General features: G+C 40.0%; 3 protein-coding genes across 7 annotated transcripts in view; 1 reads left to right on the top strand and 2 right to left on the bottom strand.

Moving 5' to 3' along the window:
• Positions 1-292: 292 nt before the first annotated feature.
• LOC113685324 (uncharacterized) lies at positions 293-8,857 on the bottom strand. The gene is made up of 10 exons (XM_027202823.2): positions 8,470-8,857; positions 7,999-8,106; positions 7,188-7,384; positions 5,471-5,526; positions 4,703-4,838; positions 4,033-4,154; positions 3,727-3,830; positions 2,663-2,825; positions 1,882-2,328; positions 293-1,062 (listed from the first exon to the last, which is right to left on the bottom strand). The coding sequence occupies exons 1-10, from the start codon at positions 8,716-8,718 to the stop codon at positions 485-487; spliced, it is 2,160 nt and encodes a 719-aa protein (XP_027058624.2). The 5' UTR covers positions 8,719-8,857; the 3' UTR covers positions 293-484.
• Positions 8,858-9,402: 545 nt separating this feature from the next.
• LOC113684839 (SWI/SNF-related matrix-associated actin-dependent regulator of chromatin subfamily B member 1) lies at positions 9,403-15,516 on the top strand. 2 transcript variants are annotated; one of them, XM_089190104.1, is made up of 5 exons: positions 9,403-10,031; positions 11,795-11,922; positions 12,758-12,930; positions 14,507-14,829; positions 15,222-15,516. In XM_089190104.1, the coding sequence occupies exons 1-5, from the start codon at positions 9,502-9,504 to the stop codon at positions 15,259-15,261; spliced, it is 1,194 nt and encodes a 397-aa protein (XP_089046230.1). In that variant the 5' UTR covers positions 9,403-9,501; the 3' UTR covers positions 15,262-15,516. The 2 variants fall into 2 exon arrangements, with proteins under 2 accessions (XP_089046230.1, XP_027058040.1); XM_027202239.2 differs by lacking the exon at positions 9,403-10,031 and adding an exon at positions 10,979-11,469.
• Positions 14,831-23,189, bottom strand: part of LOC113684844 (rasGAP-activating-like protein 1) — a 24,066-nt gene continuing 15,707 nt past the window's right edge. For 3 of the 4 annotated variants that reach the window (XM_089190100.1, XM_027202254.2, XM_089190099.1), the window contains 11 exons: positions 21,680-21,771; positions 20,950-21,221; positions 20,417-20,481; positions 20,038-20,159; positions 19,095-19,278; positions 18,272-18,409; positions 17,884-18,028; positions 17,395-17,570; positions 16,735-16,872; positions 16,414-16,549; positions 14,831-16,198 (listed from right to left, as the gene is read on the bottom strand). In XM_089190100.1, the coding sequence (XP_089046226.1) occupies positions 15,879-16,198; positions 16,414-16,549; positions 16,735-16,872; positions 17,395-17,570; positions 17,884-18,028; positions 18,272-18,409; positions 19,095-19,278; positions 20,038-20,159; positions 20,417-20,481; positions 20,950-21,221; positions 21,680-21,771 (1,788 nt within the window). In that variant the 3' untranslated portion in view covers positions 14,831-15,878. The remainder of the gene's footprint in view (positions 16,199-16,413; positions 16,550-16,734; positions 16,873-17,394; positions 17,571-17,883; positions 18,029-18,271; positions 18,410-19,094; positions 19,279-20,037; positions 20,160-20,416; positions 20,482-20,949; positions 21,222-21,679; positions 21,772-23,189) is intronic. The other variant, XM_027202263.2, reaches the window with a different exon arrangement.

Genomic DNA, 23,189 nt, shown 5'->3' with positions numbered 1-23,189 from the left:
GATGTTAATTTCTTCTGATAATTCTCAAATTGACAGCTCTGATCATCGAGTGGAAAAATTTCCATATCAAGTTTTTGTTGTAATTGGCCTCCCTTTGTTTATTTGAGTCAGTTTTTTAAATGAATAATCTGGATTGATTGTTTAAGTTTTTTTAATTTTACTCGAGCTACCAAAGGAGATCACTTTGATCTCTTGATCGACTGTATGCAGAATCGTGCACTTTTGCTGTAATGTCTATTTGGGTTGAAGACATTTAGGTATAAGATTAGGGTTACAAATATTACGATGTTAATAGACGCACCAAATACATTTATTCATTGAGTAAATCCTCATGCAATCTTACAAGTACTAATTACAAATGATAACTATATAAATTCGGTAATTTCAACCTGAATGCTTAGGACGCAACAGACACGAGCAAACTGCACAGAGGGTCGTGTTTTGTCCTCTCGGAATAAGAGCCACACCTAACTACGATTGTGTCTTAGTTTTGGCGCGAGTCTTGTAGAAATCTCACGCATTTTTTGTTCGTGCTATCTGGAGTGCAGCCATGTTGCGAGCCTCTCCTTGAAGATACGTTTCTAGGTGAACCACTGTTCACTCTTTCCCTGCCGTTTTGGTCATTAAACCGGTTCAGAACTGAGCCATTTCTGGAGTTTTTCTGTTTTGTCTTTGGATGTCTTACGGAGTCCTTTGTTGAAGCAGGAATGCGTAAAACTCTTGTACTCGCATTAGAGTGGTTTGGAATAGCAAGGTTCATCAAATAAGGTTTGCAGGTTTTAGTTACTTGGGCCTCTTTGCTTCTGGATGTTCTTGCACTTTCTTCTCTAGTGGTCGTTTGCGATTGCGTGGAAGACATCCCCCTGGTTTGGTTGGACTCCATCAGAGGACTGCGCGCTGGGTCTCTCTGAAAGAGGTTCATTTGGCGCCAGGGCAACACGGTTTTAGTTAGCCTTTCCTTCGCGGGTGGATCAGGAGCGACAGTGTTCAGACACACAGAAGTTAAGTTTGTATTTGCTGCGGTTTGGTTCTTGGACTTAGGTGACGGAGTTACATCCGAGACTATACAAGAAATGGGACATACACTATATCACAAAGTAACACTGACGGAATGACTGACTGTCTAACTGAATGACTTACTGACTGGCTGATCGACACACTGACTAATCGACTGACTGACTTACTGACTAACAGGCTGGCTCGCTAACTGACTGACTGATTGACTGACTCACTGACTCACTGACTCACTGACTCACTGGCTGACTGACTGACTGACCCACTGACTGACTGGTTGGCTCACTAACTGACTGACTAACTGGCCCACTGACTGACTGGCTCACTGACTGACTGACTGGCTCACTAACTGACTTAACCACTGACTGACTGGCTCATTGACTGACTGGCTCATTGACTGACTGGCTCACTGACTGACAGGCTCACTGACTGACAGGCTCACTGACTGACAGGCTCACTGACTGACAGGCTCACTGACTGATAGGCTCACTGACTGACAGGCTCACTGACTAACTCACTGACTCGCTGACTGACTCTCTCACTCACTCATTGGCTCACTGACTGACCGGCTCACTGATTGACTGACTGACTGACCAGCTCACTAACTGACTGGCTCACTGACTGACTGAATCACCGACTGACTGACTCACTGACAGCTTAGCTGACTGACTTACTGACTGATCATCGACTGACTGGCTGGTCGACTGAACGGCTGACTGACTGAATTTCTGACTAACAGAAGGACTTACTGACTAGTTAACTAGCTGGTCAATTTTAGGGGCTGACTGATTGAACCTGGAGGCAGAAAAACGAATTTAAGAAAAGAAATCTTTGATGTGATCATATCCTTAAACAATACTACCCTACCTTCAAGTGGAGTGACACCCCTTCTTTTGTTAGAAGATGAATTTGTAACGTACTTCCATACTCGTTGTGTGTTGCTCCGGGTCTCGTTCCTGGTCTGCGCGCTCCGTTGAGAAGCATGCAGCGCCTTATTCATAATCGCGTACGTTTCACGGCTGAGGTTGGTTGATCTGGTCTGGTATCCAGACTCCGTGAGTAATTGAGCTACTTTTACAGCTAGTTCTGGCTTTTTGGGCATTTTTGGTTGAGGCGATGGTGTGAAGCTTCGAGGACAAGGCGTGGAGCTTCTGGGCGGGTCCATACTCGGCGTTTCTCTTCCAGGGCTGTCTATTATAATGGCCTCTGGCGCAGGGGACTTCGTGGGGAGTCTGTAGTCCCTTTTGTGCAGGAGCTTTGTGGCAGTGTAGGGCTCAGGTGTGTTACGTGAGGAAGACCATCCATGTTTTGGAACTGAAAGGTAAAGGTGACAGATATGGAAAGCTTGTGTAGAGAGCACTGAGAATTACGTAGATGCAATTTCGATTGAGCGTTGCAGGAGAGAAGAAAAAAAATCTAAGTGATGACAACGGCCAATCAGTTCGTGTCATTATCGGAAATGTTCGGAAATCTTCGAATGATCCTCGTCAACGACAGACGTCGTTTTTGTCACCGATAGAATATCCTATCATTAAAATATTTCAACCATCTCTCTTACGGCTTACCCGGCACTCCTTCTGTATGACGATGCCTTTGCTTTTTATTTGCCAAAGAGTTGTTTTAATTCACACCCCCTGATATTATTTACCTGGTGTTTTTGGTGCGCTGAACACCTCTGTCTGCTTCGCAGGAGTCAGCCTCTCTGGTTGAGATCCTTTTTGTTTCACAAGAACGCGTTCGATCTCCCTTTGAATGGAGGTCAAAGTAAGGGGGTTTTTTTCTTTTGTGCTTTGAGCGTTGACAGATGATACCTTTTGAGCAGATAAAGTACAACAACAATCATTTTGTTCACAATAAGTTCGAGAGATTTTTTACTGGTGTAACTTTTCTGTGCCAGATTATCGATAAGTGGAGACAGTTAAATAACCCTTTACAGCTTAACATTGGTAGTCATTTCCCCACACTGGCCTCTTAACATTTCCTTTAGTACTAACAAGGAGAATTTGTTTGGCAATCAGGAGCTTGGTGATCACTTCCTTTATTCTCATGACCCGTACATTTTATTCAAGGGTGATACTCTAAGGAGAAATTATAAGTCAGTCAGTTAAAGGGTTAAAAGGGCTGAATCTGAGGAAGGGTGAGGACTCCTTTCTTTCCTCTCCGGGGTCCTCCTAGGTCCTCAATTTCTATCTTTTTTACGGAAGTTCGCCTCGTTTTTTCGCTCGTCCTTACAAAAAAACCGAGGGCCTGAAACTGGCTATAGCGTGGGCAATCGAGGAAGAGAGTTGACTTTTAAAGGCGCTAGAACTTTGATTCTAAGTTTCATCTTTGCAAGATGAGGTATCGAGTTGATATTGCAGCTCAATGGCAGTTCGTTACCGTACAAGCAAAATACGACGACCAGTCTGTCTCCAGGCTGTCGTTCGCGCCAATCTAATGTAATCAGCGCAAATATTGGAAGCGAGAGGTACGTGGTGAATACTAGGGGTGCTCGTGGCGGACGTGTGGGATGACACCCTCCCTGTTGTCAAACCTCTTTATTTCTGTCATTCAACAAAAACAACAAAGTAGAAAGAGGTAATGAAAACGAACGCCTGATTTCCAGTCATTTTACAATCCACATGGGTCTAACTGAACATCGATTAATGTTCAGTTTTTTTTCTTTGTGTGGTGTGGTAAGAGCTCTCAACGTCATCCGTCCTTCCCACTCACCTTGGTTATTTTACCAGAAAGCCAAACGTGGGTTAAAAGCTGAGGAATGGTGATCCTCTTTCGAGGGTCCCACGCAAGAATGCTGCGAATAATATGCTGACATTCTGGAAGAAAAAAGAATAACTTTGACTTTAAAGTTATCCTACTTGGAAACAAGTTTGAAACGCGAGCAAGCACCACTCTTAAGCGCGCCTCCTTTCAACGGGCGGTTTTAGCACACATGCAGCAATCGTTCTTGCTACCTCGTCTGCGTCAGTCAAAGTATGAGTTTATTTGATTTTTGTTAGATATTCATGTATTCTTTACCTGCTGAACACGTGGCTCTGCTAGGAAATGCTAATTTCATTTTCGTCTGAACGATCAGTGAGTGAAGGCTCTTGTCATTAAATGGCAACCGACCGTATGCCATGGCAAACAAAATAACACCCCTGTAAAGAAATACAATACAATACAATATAATAAGGATAGATTGAAGTGACCTAAGCAAAGAAGAGTTGACTTTGTGCCGTATTTATCTTATCAAATCGTCTGGATAACGGTAGTCCTTAAAATAATTGTTCCTGGTGGCATACACAAATGCTATGACACCGAGAGTTAACATGTAAAACTTACCATACCAGCCAACCTCGTCCCCGTTGTTGAAAGGCAAATGACGCTATCCTACGCTATAAATCGCTATCCAACAAATAAGTGGATAGAGATGCCATTATCCACCCTTCGAAAAATTGGGGCCTGAACCCCATTAAGGGCACTGACTTTACCGTCAGACCCTCTCTTGCATGACCTTGAGCAAACGATATGACGAGAGAAATCGCCTCGAAAGTAAGCTGTCAGTCAGCTGACTGTAGACTACAAATGTATGTTAGAGGTTGATGAAAGCAATGGAACAGTGAGGAGGTCTCACTTCACCTAGTTTCGTTCTCCTCCATCTCCTTCTTACTTTCCTAACCATAATTGTTTTCCTTGCTACACTTACATGCTCCACACATCTGCACATTTTCCGTCGTATTTCTGCGCCTGCAGTATTTCTGGGGCAGCATATGCGTATGATCCACAGAAAGTAGAAAGCAGTTTGCACTTGTTCGTGGGATAGCGAGTGGCAAATCCAAAATCTGTTAAAAAACGATCAAGTTACACGACACTTGCACCAAATTCCACGACATTTTACAACAAATTGTAGCTGATTCATACACAAGTTACCACAGGGAGGCTTTTGACCACCGGCACGCACCCATTAGCTTGGAGTGCGCAGCGATTGAGTGGCGTGAAATGAAAGCCAAAATAATCACCAAAGACAATCAGAGCAAAGGTAACTTTTAAGAGGAGCGAATGAGAACTCCAAGTTAAAACAAGTGGTGATAATTGGTTTTAGTTTTGCATTTGATAGAGTTGAGAGGATGCACTGCGCGAGCGAAGTATAGCAAAACTAGTGGGCTCCATGTCGTTTCGCCGTGTTTGGCGTTGACACGATGTAACCAAATATACGCCAGGGAACTTTGGACTGCTTAGAACGACGCTCCCAGTCTCAGTAGACAACACGTAAATTGCATAGGAGTTACAACCCGCAATGTAATATCATTTTCATGTTCGACCCTGCATGATCGATCTATTTTTATATCAGGCTAAGCGTGGTTTTATCGGATGCCCTCCAGGATAAAGGAGCGCAATCTCCCCTTAGAACACAACGCAGGCTCATGTGACGGTGCAATTGTTATCTGCATTCTTTAACGTTCATTACGCGTACCTGATACTTTAACAATGTTATCTTGATCAAGTAAAATGTTCTCGCATTTGAGATCCCTGCAACGGCGAAGTATTACAATCAATTAATCACAACTTCTTTTTTCACTGCGTAAAAACAAGGCCTTCTCGCTGTCACTCGTATCTTCAAACTTTTATAAAACAACCCAATCCGGCGCAACCCGAATGCTAGGAACGGAATATACAATGACGTTACACATATATGTTATTTGCCGGCTGGGAGGTCCGTATGGTGAAAAACTGTGACCGAGGTCTTGAAAATACTGCCCGAGGCCGTAGGCCGAGGGCAGCATTTTCAAGACCGAGGTCACAGTTTTTCACCATGCGGACCGACCCTTAGCCGGTAAATAACATATTTATTGTTTTTAAACTTGACGAAATTCTTTCCGAAAGAACCCGAATGATTTATGGCCGTAAATACGGCAAGATCTTCCATAAACTGAACAATTTTTGAGTGAGTAAATGGTAGTTAAAATAGAGGTGATGCAAATTTAAGAGAGATGCCTCAGCGAAACATTTTCATTTCCGTAACGATAAAGGTGATTTAAAAGGCTTCCAAACAAACTTTGAAACATTATTTTTACAAGTATCTGTCACAATCTGACACCTGTCAATTAGAGAGCGCGCAAGAAAAAAAAAAAAAAGCGTAGGAACATTTGAAAACCAACAGAACTAGTTTGGCAAGGGCTGTCACGACAATGTTTTCTTCAAAATCAGTTAATGTTCTAACGGAAAGTATTATTCACTCTCATCGACCATTCATTCATGTACGAAGATTTACCTCTGTTCATTAAGTAAACGGCGAGGAAAGTAATTGTGAGTAAATTCAATTTTTTTTATTTTGAAGTTGTGAGAGTTTGCTCGTTTGTTTGCTGTAATGGCGTGTTTAACTCTGATCTTTCCTTCACGAAAACTAAATTCGAACGGCACACTCCAACGAGACACAAGGGAATATAATGCGGCCTTTTCTCAAAAAATTCCTTCAATTTCTGTTGTGCAATTTAAGGTACAAATGTCTAAATTGAACGGAATTGGAAAGACTCACCAGAAGCGTATATTTGTTGTAGAACTTAAATTAAAACTTCGCTCGCTCTTTCACTATGAACAAATTGCTCGAGAAAATTCAGATATTAAATGAATGAAAGTTCCATCGTTCAGTTTAACTGTAACCAAATACCTCACGTTTCAACTTTCTGGGTACTTTTTGTGAACGACTAAAATTAAATGCAGACGGTTTTTAGGCCGCTTGTCAACCAACGTAATGACACTATTGTTTATACAAATTCATTCTGAAACCAATATTTTTCTGTCAACCAAAGTGATTTGATAGAGAGAAAAGAGAGGATTCATAAGTTATTTATCGGCTTGAGGTAGTGACCGACGTGTTTGCTTAAAAATACTGCCCATCCAGAAAACGAGGTATATTTATGAAAAATGACAACGAAAGTTGGGATGTACTCGGCGACTCACGAAAGCGTTACCGTGGTCCGTGGGCAGAGATAGGAAAATACTGACCGGGTAAAGAACCAATCAGATTGCAAGATTCGTTACCGTGCCCTCTACAAAAACAATAAAAGTGTTTATTTCATGCGGTATGAGAAATAAATACAGAATGCTACAACTAATAACTTCATGAAAGTAATAATAAAAACAACAACAAATGGAGACTCGGTGTTCTTTAAAACAATTCTTCATCTAACCTGTGTACAACGTTTCTCCGATGACAGTGTGCAACCCCTTCAACAATCTGTCTAAACAGATTTTTTGCCAGTTCCTCTCCAATTCCTACCCCTCTTCTGGATCGCGAGTTGATAAAATCCAGCAAGTCTCCTCTTGAAGCATACTCCATGACGAGATAAATCTTTGATTCCGTGTGGAACGTTTCGTAAAGTTGAATCTTGGGATCAAAATTCATTGGACGAGATAAATGAGATCCTGCGATTATCCCATCTTCCTTTGAGAGGGCGGGGGCAGGGGTTTGCTAGGGTCAATTGTTGCTGGCCTCTCAAAACTCTCACCTTTTTATGGTCTAGGTTTTGTCCAATTATGTAGACCACTTTTGGTAATACAGTTAAAACTTTTTAACCGCGAATCTTCCCATTTTTAAATTCCTACTTAACATAATTTTCTTACCCAGAAAATCTGCGACCCCATTGTGGTAACTCTATTGAAAATGCAACCCCATGATTATCAATCCATTCGTGAAAATGCCACCCTATCCAGCGGTACATCCCTATTAGTTTGTTACTTGAGGTTTTTCAACCCTTTAACTCCCAAGATCTGATTGTTAATTCTCCCCTGTAGCTGCTACACATTTCCTCGCAAATTAGTTATGAGAATTTGATGTTACATCAAGATAGAAAATTATACCTGAGAAATTTGAGTATTCTCGCTGGATAGTGTATGGATGTCATAGGGAGAAGTTACGTGTTAATCACTTCTAGGAGTTAAAGAAAATAACAGAGAAGTGTCTCGGTCAGTTACTTTGTTGAAGTAGATAATTCCCTTTACCACATTGTGATGTCTGCAGGTTGAGTTTAGGGAGTCGATTTCTCGAGGCATGAACTTGGACAGATATTCTGGAGGCGCCTTTTTCTTACAAACAACTTTAATCGCAACCTACCAAAGTGACAAAAAACATTAGGAAATAGAAAAGGAACATTTTCTGCCGTAAGGAAACGAGTTGAAAGATTTGGGGGCGAGTGGGCAAAGGTAGGGCTGAACTTGTTTTACTTAGGGACGCGAACTCACAAAGAAGAGGGGCGAACTTGCAACAGGACGAAACCACCAGTTAACGCCAAAAACTACCCAGTGCTGTCGTGTTTTACTACCCCGAGGAATCGCGTTGGTCCACTAAAGTTACGATATCATGAAGTGGCGCAGCGCGACGAAAGCAAAATTAAAAAGCTTCAAAACTACATCAACGTCGGTCAAGTTAGACTAGACTCCTGCGTTTGAATAACTAAAGGCTACTTTTCCTACCATATTATGTCCTTTTTCTTCGAGATCAGTGGCCAGTCTTTTGTCCCTCTCCACTTTACTTTCCATCACATAGGCAAGCTTCACTTTGGCGTAAGCTCCTGTGCCTAGAACTGTTTTTGTAAGCTTATATCCTCTTCTTTCGCAATCTACCTCATCCAAAGTCATAGACGAACGAAGTCCCACAAAACCTGAATCTTGGACACCGTTTAAAGGTCGTTTGGCTCTAGTACTCATGGCTGAAATCTTCATTTCGAGCCCCGCAATGTCATTAAAAGCTAAATTTTGAAAATTAGAGCCTCAAATACCATTTGTAGAGCTGCTAAATTTGATTGATCTTTGCATTTTAAAGAGACGCTCGCACACTGAAAACACATTCGTGGAACGCTTCGCTTTTATGACGTGTAGGCATACAAAGGTAATGTATTCCAGCGCGCGCTCTTTGCTTAGATCCTGGTCGTAAGTTGCTGGGCTAACTCTAAAAAGACAGCTGAAATACAAGGTTAGAGACAAAAAATTTATGAGAATAACAGAAGAGGAAAAGTTCATAAACGCACATAAACTCATAAACCGTTCTATCTTCTATCCTATATCTGGCTCTTGACGTATTGGACTAGATTCTTCCTTAGCTCTTTGGAGCCGGTTGAATTTGGATTTTGTTAGATAAATTTTCCTATAAATTCTGCCATATTAAAAGATTCCCAGTAAAAACGATGTAACAGTGCTTGTTTTTCTTCTGTTTTTGTGTTTTATTTTGATTTTTTAGTGTTGTTGTTGTTGTTGTTTTTTTTTGTCCTTTACTGTCTTTTCCTCTCTGGAGTTTGGAGCCATTTAAAAGTAGTTTGGTGTCTTGTGATTGGGCAATATTAATCTGGCTACTGATTTTTGACATTTTCCCACGGTGCACTAGAATGGCTTACTCCCTACTACGTAGTCAAAAGAGCTGCCATGTAACAGTACTGTGGTGAGCTAGTTCTGTTAGCAGATGAAGGTCTAAAATTGTTCGCTCTACAAATAACACCTTCTTTTATCCATATGGCGAACGAAACTCTTCAAGTGAAAAGTAGGAATCCGGCGATTTTTCAATTACAAGAAGGCGGCGAGTTCTTTATGATTGGAAGCGAAGTTGGCCATCGAATGGGTTTCATGAAAGGAGCTCTCTACAAGAAATTCCCTTCACTATGGCGCAGAGCTCCGACGATCGAAGAAAGGAAAATTTTGCTTTCTTTAAATGTTGGCTACAACAGTATGTCAAATTCGAATATTATGCTGGTAAAGGCATCTGAGATTGAAAAAGTAATCAGAGGTAGTGGAGAGCAGTATATGGAAAAGTTACCCAACTCGCCAACTGACCGAAAGATGAAAGACATTGCTCAGCGTTTTAGACGACCAAATTTTCCTGGACCACTTCATTTTCCAGGAAATATTTCTCGAGAAGCGCTTAATTCTTCAGTTCAACATCTTAGTGCAGTTTCTTACCAAACAAGAAACAACAGCAAGTCTTGCAGCAGGTTTAGTTGGAAGGCTCGTGAAGAACTACGGAAAAAGATCTTGCCAAGTCTAAGGTAGGTTAAAGTGGACATAGTTCCAATCATCCATCTTGTATGACTTTTAATCTCAGAAAACCTTGTTGTATTTAAGCTTACCAGACTGATTTCTATAATAAATATTTTAGCGAGAAACCGCTATATGGAGAGCGGAGATAGCTAGTTGATGTGTAAATTTGAGACACAAATTAGAGATTGCGGTCTTCTTGAAACTAGCCTAAGCTTTTATCAAACAATATTTGGGGTAATTTAACTCCACAATTCTCCAAAAAAACTAAAACCCAGACATTACAGATATATTTCCTCTTCGTCATTTTTCCATAAAATTTATGCCATCATGAAATGAAATACGTCTGTTTGAAAGTGAAATATACTTGGCCGGGTATAATCCGGTCAGTTTCAATTAAAGAAGCCCTTTCTTTACCAAAAATTATTGTAATACCAAACTTTCATTACATAAACATTTTTTAAAAAGTTTAAACGCTGTGAATTTTCATTTCAAGTACGTTTTTCTTTGTTACATGGCTCCTTGAATTGAAAACCACATGAACGGTATAGCTCACGTACATTTTTGACAGCCTTGCCCATTGATTCTTCGCTCTATAAAAAAATTTATTCTTGTGCCCTAATATTTGAATATTTGGCAGTAATTACGCACTTTCCAAGTTCTTCGATAACTTGTGTTTTGTTTAAGTGAAAGAGCCACTGAAAATTTTACTGCACCATCTAGGTTGTTTTCGGAATTTAAACGTTTGACAAAAAAAGGGAAAATCGTAAATCGTTAGCCACACTCTAACGCTGTGGAGTTTTCTTATTGAATAGAGTTTTAATGACTAGTATGTGGCACTCGAAATGAATTCAGAAAGTGTTGAAGGTGATACGAATGGAAACGAAAAACATCAGAAGTTCAACGCCGTTTCAACCGTGAGATACTGAGTATGACTTGAATCTCTCGAAGCACTGTGGGTAAACGTGATAGAGAGAAAAGAAAGATGGCGGTCCGCACATATGGTCAAAAACCGAGCTCTTTTCAGCTTGGAGATGGAGAGCAATATATGATCGGATCCGAAGTGGGAAACTTCCTGCGAATGTTTAGAGGATCCTTATACAAAAAGTACCCTTCTTTGTGGCGAAGACTTGCAACACTTGAGGAGCGAAAACAAATTGTACAGTTAGGATTAGGACACAGTAGCATAGCTACAAATGTCACTTTGTTAAAAGCTACTGAAGTGAATGAAATCTTAGAGGGAAAAGACGAAAAGTATAAAGTTTCCACGGAAGCACCCGATGCAGCGTCAAGGAATGCGAGTGGTAAATCAAAACGGAGCAATCAGCCGACTTGGGCACCACAAACATTGTTTTCGAGTAATTCCTTCCATCTCGATGCTGTACCATGCTCGTCTACAGTGAACAGGAATCGAATAGGACCCAAAAGGATAAAAACATTTCCCACTTGGTAAATGACTAAATGTTTGAAAACTCTGTCGCGAAATTTTAACCTATTCAAGGTTAATCGATGATAGTAGCAAAGAGGTCGATTTTTTTTCTAGTTTTATTTTGTTTTCAGTGGAACTTGGCATTTGTTGTTAATATGGTTTCAGATAAATGAGAAACTAACACCACTGTTGATAAACAATCAATAGCTGATTACAAGATAGTGTTGTATTTTGGGTGCCTCTTGATAACATTGGTTGCCTTTCACCCACTTTGTAGAAAAGTTCTTTCTCACGAGTATTCCAGTTTAATGTTATGCCAAGTAATGCTTTGTTGTTGCATTTAAGTTATGACGACCATGACATGGCTGCCATCCATGAGGCTGCAAGTCAACCTGAAGTGTTGGTGCCTATCAGGCTGGATATAGACATTGATGGACAAAAACTTCGGGATACATTTACATGGAACAAGAGTGGTAAGTGCATGATAATCTTTGCGTAAGGGTGATCAAAATGACAGAGGGAACTGAGGCTTACAGTTTTTAAAATCAAGAAGAGTTCATAAGGTATTCCTGACTGATCTCTTAGAACAACAAAAAATTGTCCTCAGAACAAAAAAATTAATACCCACTTTGAGAAGGATTTTTAGTTGTGGCCTAGCCTTGCGAACAACTACCTGCAATTTCTTTTCTGAAATTGGTAATCAGTAGGGAGAAAACTCTTCTCAACTGTTTCATGGAGACCCACTTGATGGAGTTGCACGCAAAGTCATGGCGAGACAAATGCAAGTTGATACAAGTATTAAATCTTCCCATCTAACTTCATGTTAAAGTTGTTGATGTGACACATACACTGTCACAAAAGATTGTGCTATTGGTTGTTCATGCCTAAATTTTTTTTAGTACGTTGTTTTTGTATGAACATTTCAATGGCAAAAAGGAAAAAATTACCTTTTTGTAGAAGTGAGGATAGTGTAGGGTAACAAGTTGCATAGTCTATGTGGTTTTCTGTGTGAAGTGAGCAAAGGTACAAACACTTATTGAATGAAGTTGGCAAAGTACTTTCAGCACTCATACAACCATGTCTGTCACTTTGCTTCAATTTGATTATGTCACAAGAAAAAAAATATATTTGATGCATTTTGATAACTCAGTTTGTTTGCTGTTTTTTTAAAAATTATTATTCAAGCTTCCTCCAAAGGTCATGTTGAAATCTTTGATGTTACACACACTCTTTTATTTATGACTGTGCTGTTTTACTTTTTGAGTTTTGTTCACTCAGGTGGCCCTTTGTTGTTTTTTCATTCTATAGAGACATTAATTTCGCCAGAGGTGTTTGCAGAAGTGTTGTGTGATGATCTTGATTTGCCTGCAGCAGCTTTTGTACCTGCTGTTGTCCAGGCCATTAGGCAGCAGATCAAACAGTTTGACTCAGATTCTGAAATAAGCCTGGACAAACAAACAGATCAGAGAGTTATTATCAAGGTAAGGTGCTGGGAAGTTTTAGATAATTCTTTGCTCTTAAAACTTATTATACATGTATTTGTGCTTGGAGAATACATGAAAATGGCCTAATTGTTGTTATATGCCATTTGTGTTCTTTTTAACCATCACAGCTGCTATTAAGTCATGGAAATTCCCTTTGCACTCAGTTTTGAGATCTGCGAGTTATAGGAAGAACTGCAGTTGAAAAGCAGAAGTTTTTTTCTATAGTGAATGTATTTTTCAGGGTAGCATTAAATCACAGACCTCAGGAAAAAGTCATTTTTTGTCTCATTGTCCCTTAGTATGTGACAAAACTTGCATCACCAACTTAGCACTTGTTTCATTTTCAAGTGCAGGCAGTATTCCTTTGTATGTAATGTCTCAAACCAAAGCAGTCAAAAGTATAATCTCTTAGCTCTGTGTACTTAATTAGTGATTTCAATAGCTTTTTAAGGAGGTGTCATAGTGTGATAAAATATGTGACAGTTCATGTACCTTCTATGAAACATTCAATTGATGCTCAGGGTACGAATTGCTGTAGTGTGTCTTCAGGTGTGGAGGGGATAGGAGATGTAGAATTGGTGTGTTTCATCAAGACATGCCTCAGTTCAATTTCTTCTTGTCAAGTTCTTTCCTTATAGAGAGGAAAGCAGAGGGTGTGAAAACTAGAGGGTTATTCAGCCTTGCACTTCTCAGTTTCAGTAGAATTTTTGCCAACTGAGTTGAAGTTGGTGATGTCAAATCTGGGTACAGTCAAACCTTGATTATCTGGACCTTAATTATCTGAATTTTTTGGTTATCTTGACTTTTTCTCTGGTCCCATTTTTGTCATGAATATTTATTAGTCTTGATCAAGATCCATAGCCATATTGTTTTTAAAACTATAGCATTGAAAAGTGAAGTAAAGGCAAGTTTGTTTCACTTTCAAAAAGCAAAAGCAGCACTCATATGCATTGTAACCTATGAAGAACATCTGAGGTCCAATTGGCGTAGAGTTGCTTTGTTGCTATGTGAAGCTTCGCACTCTCTTAGCTTGTTCAGCATGTTATGCAAGATAAACAAGCTACACAGCGTCACAAATGTTTGTTCCTCGTTAACATTCATATCCAGACCCTTGATTATCCAGACCATTTTATCAAGTCCCAATAAGTCTGGATAATCGAGGTTCAACTGTATTTAGTTGAAGTGTTTCAAAGAATTGACAGTGAAAGAGTAGAACAGCACGTGTCTACAATTTCAGCACCAAACAGCTACAAAAACAGCTGTAGCAATGATAACCACACACACAACTAAAGTTGAAAGTTTGCTGATTTAAAGAATTCTCTTGCAAATGAAGGTAACAGCTTAGTGATGGGTTGATTTTTAAAGTTGAATTTGGTAGGAGTACATGCATTTCCCTTTTCTGGTATTGGTTCAGACATTGAGACACTCTCTGGGTCCTTCAAAGATCTTCTGAGCTCTTTATCAGGGAGAAATTGGATGTCAGTCAGCTTATTTGAAAGCCTTCACCTCCTGAACTATACCTCTGGTCTCAATTTTGAGTGACCATGGTCCTTTGTTAATTTCATCCAAACAGCTTAATATCCATGTTGGTAACATTTCCCTAATGGACCAGTTTGAGTGGGACTTGTCAGAACCTCTTAACTCACCTGAAGAATTTGCATTAAGCCTCTGTTCAGACCTGGGCCTGGGTGGTGAGTTTGCTACAGCCATTGCATACAGTATTCGTGGTCAACTTAATTGGCATTCAAAAACATATGCCTTCAGTGAGGCACCCCTCCCAAGTGTCGAAACTGCCATAAGATCAGGGACAGATGTTGATAATTGGGGTCCTTACTTGGAGACTCTGACTGATGCAGAAATGGAGAAGAAGCTTCGAGACCAAGACAGAAACACTAGGTTTGTATTGTATTGTATTTGTTTTTTTTCTTACAGTTTCATCACCAATTATGTATCAATGGATTGAATTGATAAGTATGCTTATTTTCTTACAATTTCGGCAGCTGCTTTCAAGATGTTGAAAAAAACATTTTTTATAAGAATTTTGGCAGCTTATACCAAAACATTAAAGAAAACCTATCCTATTTGTTGGAAAAAAGTAATCCATTTGCCTTCCACTGGCTCTTTGTCATGTTTTCTCTTTGAATAGCAGTTTTGATTACCTTAGTTTTAGCTTGATAGCAATCAACAAAATGTACTTTATTCAATGCAATTTGTAATTTCTTGACGTATTTTTGGGATATTGTTAGAGAAATGGTTTAGTAAGAGTTGTATCTGTAATTCTGTTACAGACGAATGAGACGTCTTGCCAACACAGCTCCTGTCTATTAGAGAGTGGCTCTGTCCTTGCAGGAACATTACATTGAGGATTTATTATACAAAAGTTACGTTCCCTGTTCTTTGTAAATAACTTAACTTAATGTAGAGGAAAACAAGGACTAGTTTGGGTATTGAAAGAAAAGAAAATTGTTCAGATTTAGTGAAGAAGGCTTTTTGATGTTCATTGGACTAGTTTGTATGTTTGCATCTTTTGTTGTTGGATATATTGCCGTGAAAAATTTTATGAATAAAGATTTTAATACTAAATAACTATTTAGTGAATTTCAGATTGATAATAGGGCTATACAAGATGTTCTTTTTACTGAAATAAGGGGTTTCTAAAGGCATAAATGTATTCCACATCGTCCTGTGGTCAACCACAAAATGAGATAGTGTCCTGTGGTCAAGGGTGCAAGCAACTTTAAGATCCTATTTTTGTATACATGCATCAGTGAGCTATGACTCTTTTTCCCTTTTCCTGATAGAGAACCACCCATGTCAACTTAAGAACAATCTTTGAATTGGACCAGTCTTGTTGAAAAAAATATAACTTGTATGTTTACATATGAAAATTTCCTTCATGTATCAAAGTGTTATCAATCAGTCCTTTTTCTCTTGATCTAATCCTCTTATATTCTAATAGCTTTCTCCTCAAATGTTTGGTGAGCCTTTTCGAGTTCATCTATTACCTCCAACAGCTTCGTAGCCATAGCTCTTTCGGCTGTTGAAGACGTATGTGAGTCCTTTACTGATATCTCTTCATCTTTCGCTGTGTCGTAGGATTCTTGAGAATGTTTCCGCTGCTCATTAACTCCAAGAAATTTCTTTCGAATCTCGTCTCGACTTTGAAGAAGCTGTGTAAAAATCATCTGCGCTTCGGAGTCTGGGTCCAATGGATCTCGCCAGTCGCTCAAGGTCACGTGTGTATGTGTCCGCTGACAACCTCCAGCTGAAACAGGGCGTAGAAATTTTTTGTTAGTCTTCACAAGCTGGGGTTTAAAGTATTAAGGCGCAATCAACCGAGCCTTTCCCATTTTCTTATTGCAAGGCACGAGTGAGGCATGTGGATGGGTTATAATCGACCTGCTTCACCGCTAGAGCTCTTCCTAAGGTTAGATTGGTTTTTATAACCCTTTTACAAAACACGTGATTGAATCCACTGACCTGATTGGATGACTCGCTTACAGCATGTCCATTTGTTTTTGTGAAAGACTCCCGGATGGAAGTAATTGAGCAGATTAGTATTAGAAATGGTGGTCTTCCTTATCGCTGAAAGCCACTGATTCATTTCGTTCACATCCTGAAGACAAAGTAAAAAGTTATCAACTTTTTTGTTGCCTGCAGCGAGGCTCTTGCTTGCGGGCTCAGCAACAACCTTTGTGTAGCATACAAGCTGTCGGGGCAGGCGTGGTTTATTTTTCCACGAAGAATGCGCACAGTTTGCATTATTGCATGAGTTTCTGACGTGACGATAGTATAATTTACCTGAGCGGCGAGGTAGAGAATTTGCAGAGCTTCATCATAACCCTTACTGACCACTTGAAACACGTTGGGTTTTTGAAAAGCTGACTCGTCAACTCGTTCCACGGCAAGAATTTTTCTGGTTGGAAGAAACTGCCTTGTCTGTGAAGTGGAAAGGTCAATTAGACAGAGTTTGGGAGTGGCACACCCCCCCCCCCCCCTTATTTTGTTACATCATACATTTATTACCATTACGATAGAAGCTAATGGTTGAACGCAGAGATCATGTCGAACTAAGTTATACCATCTGATTGATTTCCGTATACATTTCGTCTTAATACAAAACTAATTCCGGACCAGCTGCTGAAGCGCATCTCGGTTTATATGTCAAGTTGCCTCCCCCCTCCCCCAATTCGCTCCTTTCCAGGCTTGTCGTGGTTTTTTTCGACTATTAGACGGTACCCGTGTAAGTCTTGGGGGTAGGAGGGGGAGGGGGGCAATGCGATGGTTACATGTCTTTTATAATAACACAACATCATGACCGAGGCTAGGGATTGCACCTGCATCTTTTGGGTCAGCCATAAGAATGCGGTGCCTCCGATGCCATTTACCGATATTTGGAAATAAATCTCACCACAGGTCTATTGTAATCTTATGCAACGCCTTGCTTTGATAATGTGTTACCTGTGAATCGTTTGTTTTGGCGTAAAGGAAATTCTCAGTGCTGAGCCAACAATGGCGCTTTTTGAACTTGAACGGCTTTGGCAGCCTGGTGTCCCTGTAGCGACTTTTCTTGAGAGAGCCTTCCTTGATGATCAGTGAGTGACTGAATACGGTCCTCCTGTGGTCACAACCTGGAACTGAAAATTATAGGGGACAGAGAATAAAAGAAGGAAACAAAAAAAGTTTTAATTTAGCAATCAAAGAAACACCAGGAGAGCCTTAAAGGTAGAGAATCATCCGCGAAGATTTGCTCCCCTTTCGAGTGGTGGTGAAGAGGAGTCTACATTTTTTGACCAATGGAATACGCCCAAAGTGTGCCTAAGCCGTCATTCACATACCACCTCCAATCGAAAATTCGTTATTTTTTCACTGTTTCATTCTTCGAGTCAAGACTGTTTTTATTACTAAAGTTAGGATATGGCGAATGCCCTGCTATCAAAAGATAGATACCTTCTGTATCTTCCACGTCTGCAAGCTGATCCAGGAAGTCCTTTACTTCATCAGTGTACAATGCGATCCACTTGTACAGTGGTCCCATCCATTCCTCCTTTCCGTTTTGAAGAGGGAGTTCTATGTTGCCAATCTTCTGGACAGTCTAACAACAAAGGCAACAAACAAAACAGAACAATCAGAAATATTTCTTGCGGTTTGACGACAAAAGAGATTTCACGTTGTCCGGGAACGTTTAAAGAAAATTGCATCGTCGTGACTTAATTCTGATTGGGAAAGTCTTAAATTCGCAAATCAATGAAACCAACCCTTTCCCCTTCTCCTTCTTAAGTTTGACAGGCACACATTCTTATTTGTCGTCATCGTCCTTCTCTTCCTAAATACTGACCTTTGCTAGGATGGTTAGGGTGCGGGATACATTTTTGTCGGCGTGGTTTTCACGCAGACCGAAGAGCTTGGGTCCAAGTATTGCTGGCACATAGAATCGTAGAAACAGGAAACCACTCACGGCTGTGTACTTAGAGTCCTGAAAAAGGAATGATTTAGTCCTTTCTAACATTTGAGATTGTATTAGCTACGATTAAATCAAGGCTGTGGGGGACTGAGGAGCAGTCTTTGCGTGCCTCTTTAGTTTCCAGGCTACACTGTGTCAATATACGCTATCTGAAATATCTTCAGTTTTGCGGACTTTGACATCTTCACTTTGCGCTTTATTTTCATTAGTTCTCTCGAAAGATTTGGGCTTCGGCCAACAGGATGAAAGATGGCGATTTTAGGAATTGGTTATATCACATAGAGGAATTTCCAATTCACCCTCCTAACCAATCAAAAGCAAAACTACAACCAATAGTGACTTGTCCACTTGTATATTGCCGCGCATCCAGCAGGTTGCTTGAACTTAACTTTGAGCTCTGATTGACTCCTTGTGATATTTTCTATGATCTAATTGGCCTCTATGATTACTTTGGTTATTTTGGTTTTACGACCAATGCATACCATCCAATCTCTTTACTAGGAGATTGTTTTAAAACCACAAGCTTCTTAGAGGGACTGGCATACAATTTCTTAAAGTTTCACCGCTGAATCAAACACTGAGGTCATGGAAATTAAGGAAATGGAAATGTATGGTGAATAGTATGGAAAATATGTATACTGATGTTCAAGATGTTCATTGATAATCAAGCTACAAATAAGCATTTCTGGTGATTCACCTCGTAATCAGGTATATCACCGAAGCGATCCGAGACTCTCCGAGCGAGATTCCTGAAGGCTGCGCGCATGTAGCTTGGACATTCTTTGACTGAGTTCAGGATTGACATCATGACTGTTTCTAAGTAAGTGGTCAACACTGACAGACTCTTGTCTTGCTCGTCAACTGGCCTCAAGCTCAGGCGTCTGCAAACAGGTCAGGTAACTGAATTCATAGGTGTTAAAATTTTCATAGGGGATTTTACGAAAAGCAACGTCTCCGTGAGTTTTTCTCAGAAACGGTACCTAGTTAATCGTCTGCATCTGGTACCATCCTCGATCCTTTTTAGGCTACCATAAACGAATATGAGCGTTCCATTAACCCCTGTTCCTTCTTAAATGAACTCCGATCCTCCCCACTAGAGCTTCAAATTTGTAATAATCCATCTCCCCCTTCCCCTTCCCCACCCACTGTTCCTTCAATCTCGCCCCTTAAACAAACGTTCCCAAATAAAATTGTAAGTAAACCGAGAAGTCAAGTCAGTTAAGAAATACTGCTCAATCAAACACCAACTTCTCTGAGCCATTACAGTAATACTTGGAGAAAAAAAAATCGAAAAAAAAAAATCTGCGGAATCCGATGGTCTGAGGTACGATTCTTAATGAGGACTCAGAATTTTTTCTTTATCCCGCGCTCGTGACAAGACGAAAAACATTTTTCTCTATGTCTTTACCGAGCTTAAAGCTTGCCATCTCTGTTATTCTAATAGTAATACTTGTATCGCAGACAATGCAAATAATTGATATCTTGATCTGGGAAGGTAAATACGTCCTTTTAATCACATGTTCTGCTAATCTCGTGTCTCTACTATTCCTTCCGATATGGTTTGTTTGTGGGGCCTAAGTTTTCAAAGGCTTTTATTTGTCAGTGATGATTGGTTCAAATGACCGACTAGTATACCTCACCTGAGAGCGCTTTGTTTCCGTTCCGCAGCTTTGCATGGATCGAGTTCGCAGTATTTGCGTTCTTCAAATATCTTGTCGAGAACTGGTTTCAATGTTTCCGAAAGGTATGGCATACCTACAATCTTACAGTGGAAAAAAGACCTCAGTAGTCAGAAAATTTTACTGAAAAGAGGAACGATAGCAAGGTATCCAGGCCATAAAACCATAGACGGTAAATTTGTGGCTGAACCTCTGTGGAGACCTCGCATCTAAAACATGCATTTATTTCGTGTCCGAACACCATACGTTTTTCGATGTTAGTCACCTGGATTGCTTGTTAAATTAAGATGATATTTCCTCGTTGATCATCTCATGTTTAGTTGAGCACTGTTTACATTACCTTCATGAATTGTTCCATACACTTGGCTGCCAGACTGTTGCCTCTAAACAGAGTCCTAGGACAACCTATAAACAAGAAAACAGCAACAACAAAAACGTTGTGTGGTTGGTAAACAAGTGAACTCTTCTGAGGAAAGTTTCTTGAGAGAGAATCCCACTTCTTCAAGATCTTCTATTTGCGCGAAATTCACATTCCAGATTTTTCGTTTTTGTTTATATCCTCAAAGGGGGGGGGGGGGTGGAGAGTCGAGCTCTACTGTCTATTAGCACTTGAAGGCGTGAAAAGTTGATTCATGAAAAGAGTAAGGCAAATGCAGGCAATAACCCCTCCCCCCTTCTTCCTTAGCTTCCCCCTCTGGTCCTGAAGCAGGATTATGCGATGGACTGGCTTTTGGATATTTCTATTGAATTCTTAGCATGGAGGCAAAGCCTAAGTTGCGATGGGTTCGTATAAACTCCTTCTCAGCTATTTGATAACCTATGCTCTTATCAAAGTCTTTATCACATAAAGAAATTAAAGGTCAAAGCCATTACTTATACTTGTATTCCTTATTTCGCGAAGAGTCAGATAGTCGAGAAACGGTATAACGAGATCTTGGCCAATAAACAGACGAACAAGCTGGTGAGCCAGTATTGCTTGGTCAGCGGCAGTCAGCTGTTCTATTAAGCTCAACGCTGTGGGATCCAGGCTCTCCGGGTCCTTAGCGGAGTTGACAAGAATCTCTATTAAAGACTGGTAACATTTCTGCGGTAAGACGCGTTCTTGAGTCAGACGGACCTTCATTCGGATACTACCGAGATTCTCTCTGTCGAAAGACGCGAAAGTGAATCCTTAACACTGAGTTGGAAAGTGATGAACATGATTTGTGTGTGTTTCTTGACCGAACAGTTGACTCAAATAAATCTTCTCAAGCGATTGGCACAATTTCTATATGCATGGAGGGAAGACTGGAAAGCTGGTTTCGGAATATAAAGGCGAGATTTACTAATAAATCCTGAGAGATAATGCTTTCTACTGAAAATTTATGGATACAAAGTTCTCTGTCGTAGTTTTGATTATTTCGTTTTGCGTTTTCCTTACTTCTCACAAGGTCCCTCCGATAGTTTTAAAAATTTTTTTGGGGAGGAGGGGTTGTCAGTGGGCGGGGGGGGGGAATGACTTGGTTTAGTAAGTTACCAGAGAACCTCGATTTCATGCACTTAGACCCAGGTCCGCGTCCAAAAAAACATAAATAGACCCTAATTGGTATGATGCATGACTTACGTCTTAATTTCTTTCAACTGAGGCATCGGGAGCAGCTTGTACCAACAGTCTCGGGTTTGTCCTGGCTTAAGCTTCGACAGGAAAGTTGTGACCTGATAAAAAAACAAAGGTAAATAAAGCCAAAGATTGTAAGATTGTACGGTCTCTGACCCTCGTTTGTAAAAACTGCTACAGCAAATTGGAGCAATTCTTTTTTAATGGTTGTCGAAAGTTATCTGGGATTACATTTAGTTTGCCTTACATCGCCCTGTGATTGGTCCAAAAAACTCATGACATCATATACACCAATCAGAAAAGATGTGGAAATAAATCAGGAGCCCATATAATGGGCTCCTGAATAAACTAATTACAACTTGACGAAAGAATATCAACTGATATTCTCTGGAACTTGATGATTCGCGTTTTCCTTCAAAACATCTCCACCTTGTCCTGTTTTTTTTTTCTGAGCTCTTAGGGTCAGAAATATAGTTAGGTCGGAATACAGTTAACACCTTGAAATTATATCGGGTATAATTTACTGAGAGACCTAATTAATAAGCGTTTGATTTACTAATTATTTAATGAAAGCAACCTTAAAAATAAGCTATCTTTTTATGATGGTTCATACATTATTTGACACTGCCTTTCATGAAAGAGGGGTAGCTCATTAAATAGAGGGGCTAAGGCATATTATTTTGTAAAGCGCCTTTGAACATTAGGATATTGGCGCTAGATAACACTTTTATTATTGCTATAAGAGAGGGTAGATTTTTATTTTAAATACAATTCTTAATGCAAAAGCTTTCTCCTTTTTGTTATAACTGTGAGTTCCACAATTTTTCAAGAAGAACCTGTCTAATATTGGCAGGCTGAACTGGTTGTTATTTGCATGGTGTTTTTGTCATCAAATTTCACCTTGAAGGAGAAGCTCTGGATGAATAAGCTTTGTTCTCTTCATTCTCGCAAGGAAAACACATTGTTTTTTTGAAAGCTTTGGGTTTATTACGTTCGGTGAACTGAGGCTTTCAAACGAAAGTGAAACCGCTTATGATGCATGTTTGACTGGGAATGTATTTGGAAACGTTTGCAAGGCTTGAAACGCTTAAGACTGGGCGAATCATAAGAGAAGCACACTGTTCCATACTTAACAAGAGAAACAAATTATATACTGTTGACGAGAATATATATTTTATAGTGCTTATCGTATTTGGAACGCTTCTCTCTGATTTGGGCTTCGTTAAAGTAACCGAAGCACAGCAAGCTAAGATCCTTCTGCATTTAGTGAATAATAAAAATTCGCCGAATACTTTTGAGCTGAAGCTTGGTGTTTTGAAAGAGATACCACAGATGAGGCAACCGATCCAAGTTATCGCCGCCGTTTCTTAACGCCCATTCTTATGGTTTAATGAAGAACAACTACTGGTAGTAAGCTTTTACTGACGTAAAGCCAGTCATGCTCAACCTAATCAGAATATGGCCACGTGACCAGGTACGTAGGGCATAAATCCCTTTTGCGCTATAAACGAATGAA

This window comes from Pocillopora damicornis, chromosome 12, assembly GCF_964200805.1.
Source record: "Pocillopora damicornis chromosome 12, jaPocDami1.2, whole genome shotgun sequence".
Lineage (NCBI taxonomy): Eukaryota > Metazoa > Cnidaria > Anthozoa > Scleractinia > Pocilloporidae > Pocillopora > Pocillopora damicornis.
This window is presented reverse-complemented; position numbering and strand designations above follow the sequence as displayed.

Coding starts and splice junctions, on each gene's coding strand:
- LOC113685324 (XM_027202823.2), bottom strand. CDS start 8,718: ATGAAGATTTCAGCCATGAGTACTAGAGCCAAACGACCTTTAAACGGT. Junction 5,527..7,187: donor CGGAGAAACGTTGTACACAG/GTTAGATGAAGA, acceptor TCGCCGTTGCAG/GGATCTCAAATGCGAGAACA. Junction 3,831..4,032: donor CAGAGCCACGTGTTCAGCAG/GTAAAGAATACA, acceptor TTTTTCTTCCAG/AATGTCAGCATATTATTCGC.
- LOC113684839 (XM_089190104.1), top strand. CDS start 9,502: ATGGCGAACGAAACTCTTCAAGTGAAAAGTAGGAATCCGGCGATTTTT. Junction 11,923..12,757: donor ATTTACATGGAACAAGAGTG/GTAAGTGCATGA, acceptor TTCATTCTATAG/AGACATTAATTTCGCCAGAG. Junction 14,830..15,221: donor GACCAAGACAGAAACACTAG/GTTTGTATTGTA, acceptor ATTCTGTTACAG/ACGAATGAGACGTCTTGCCA.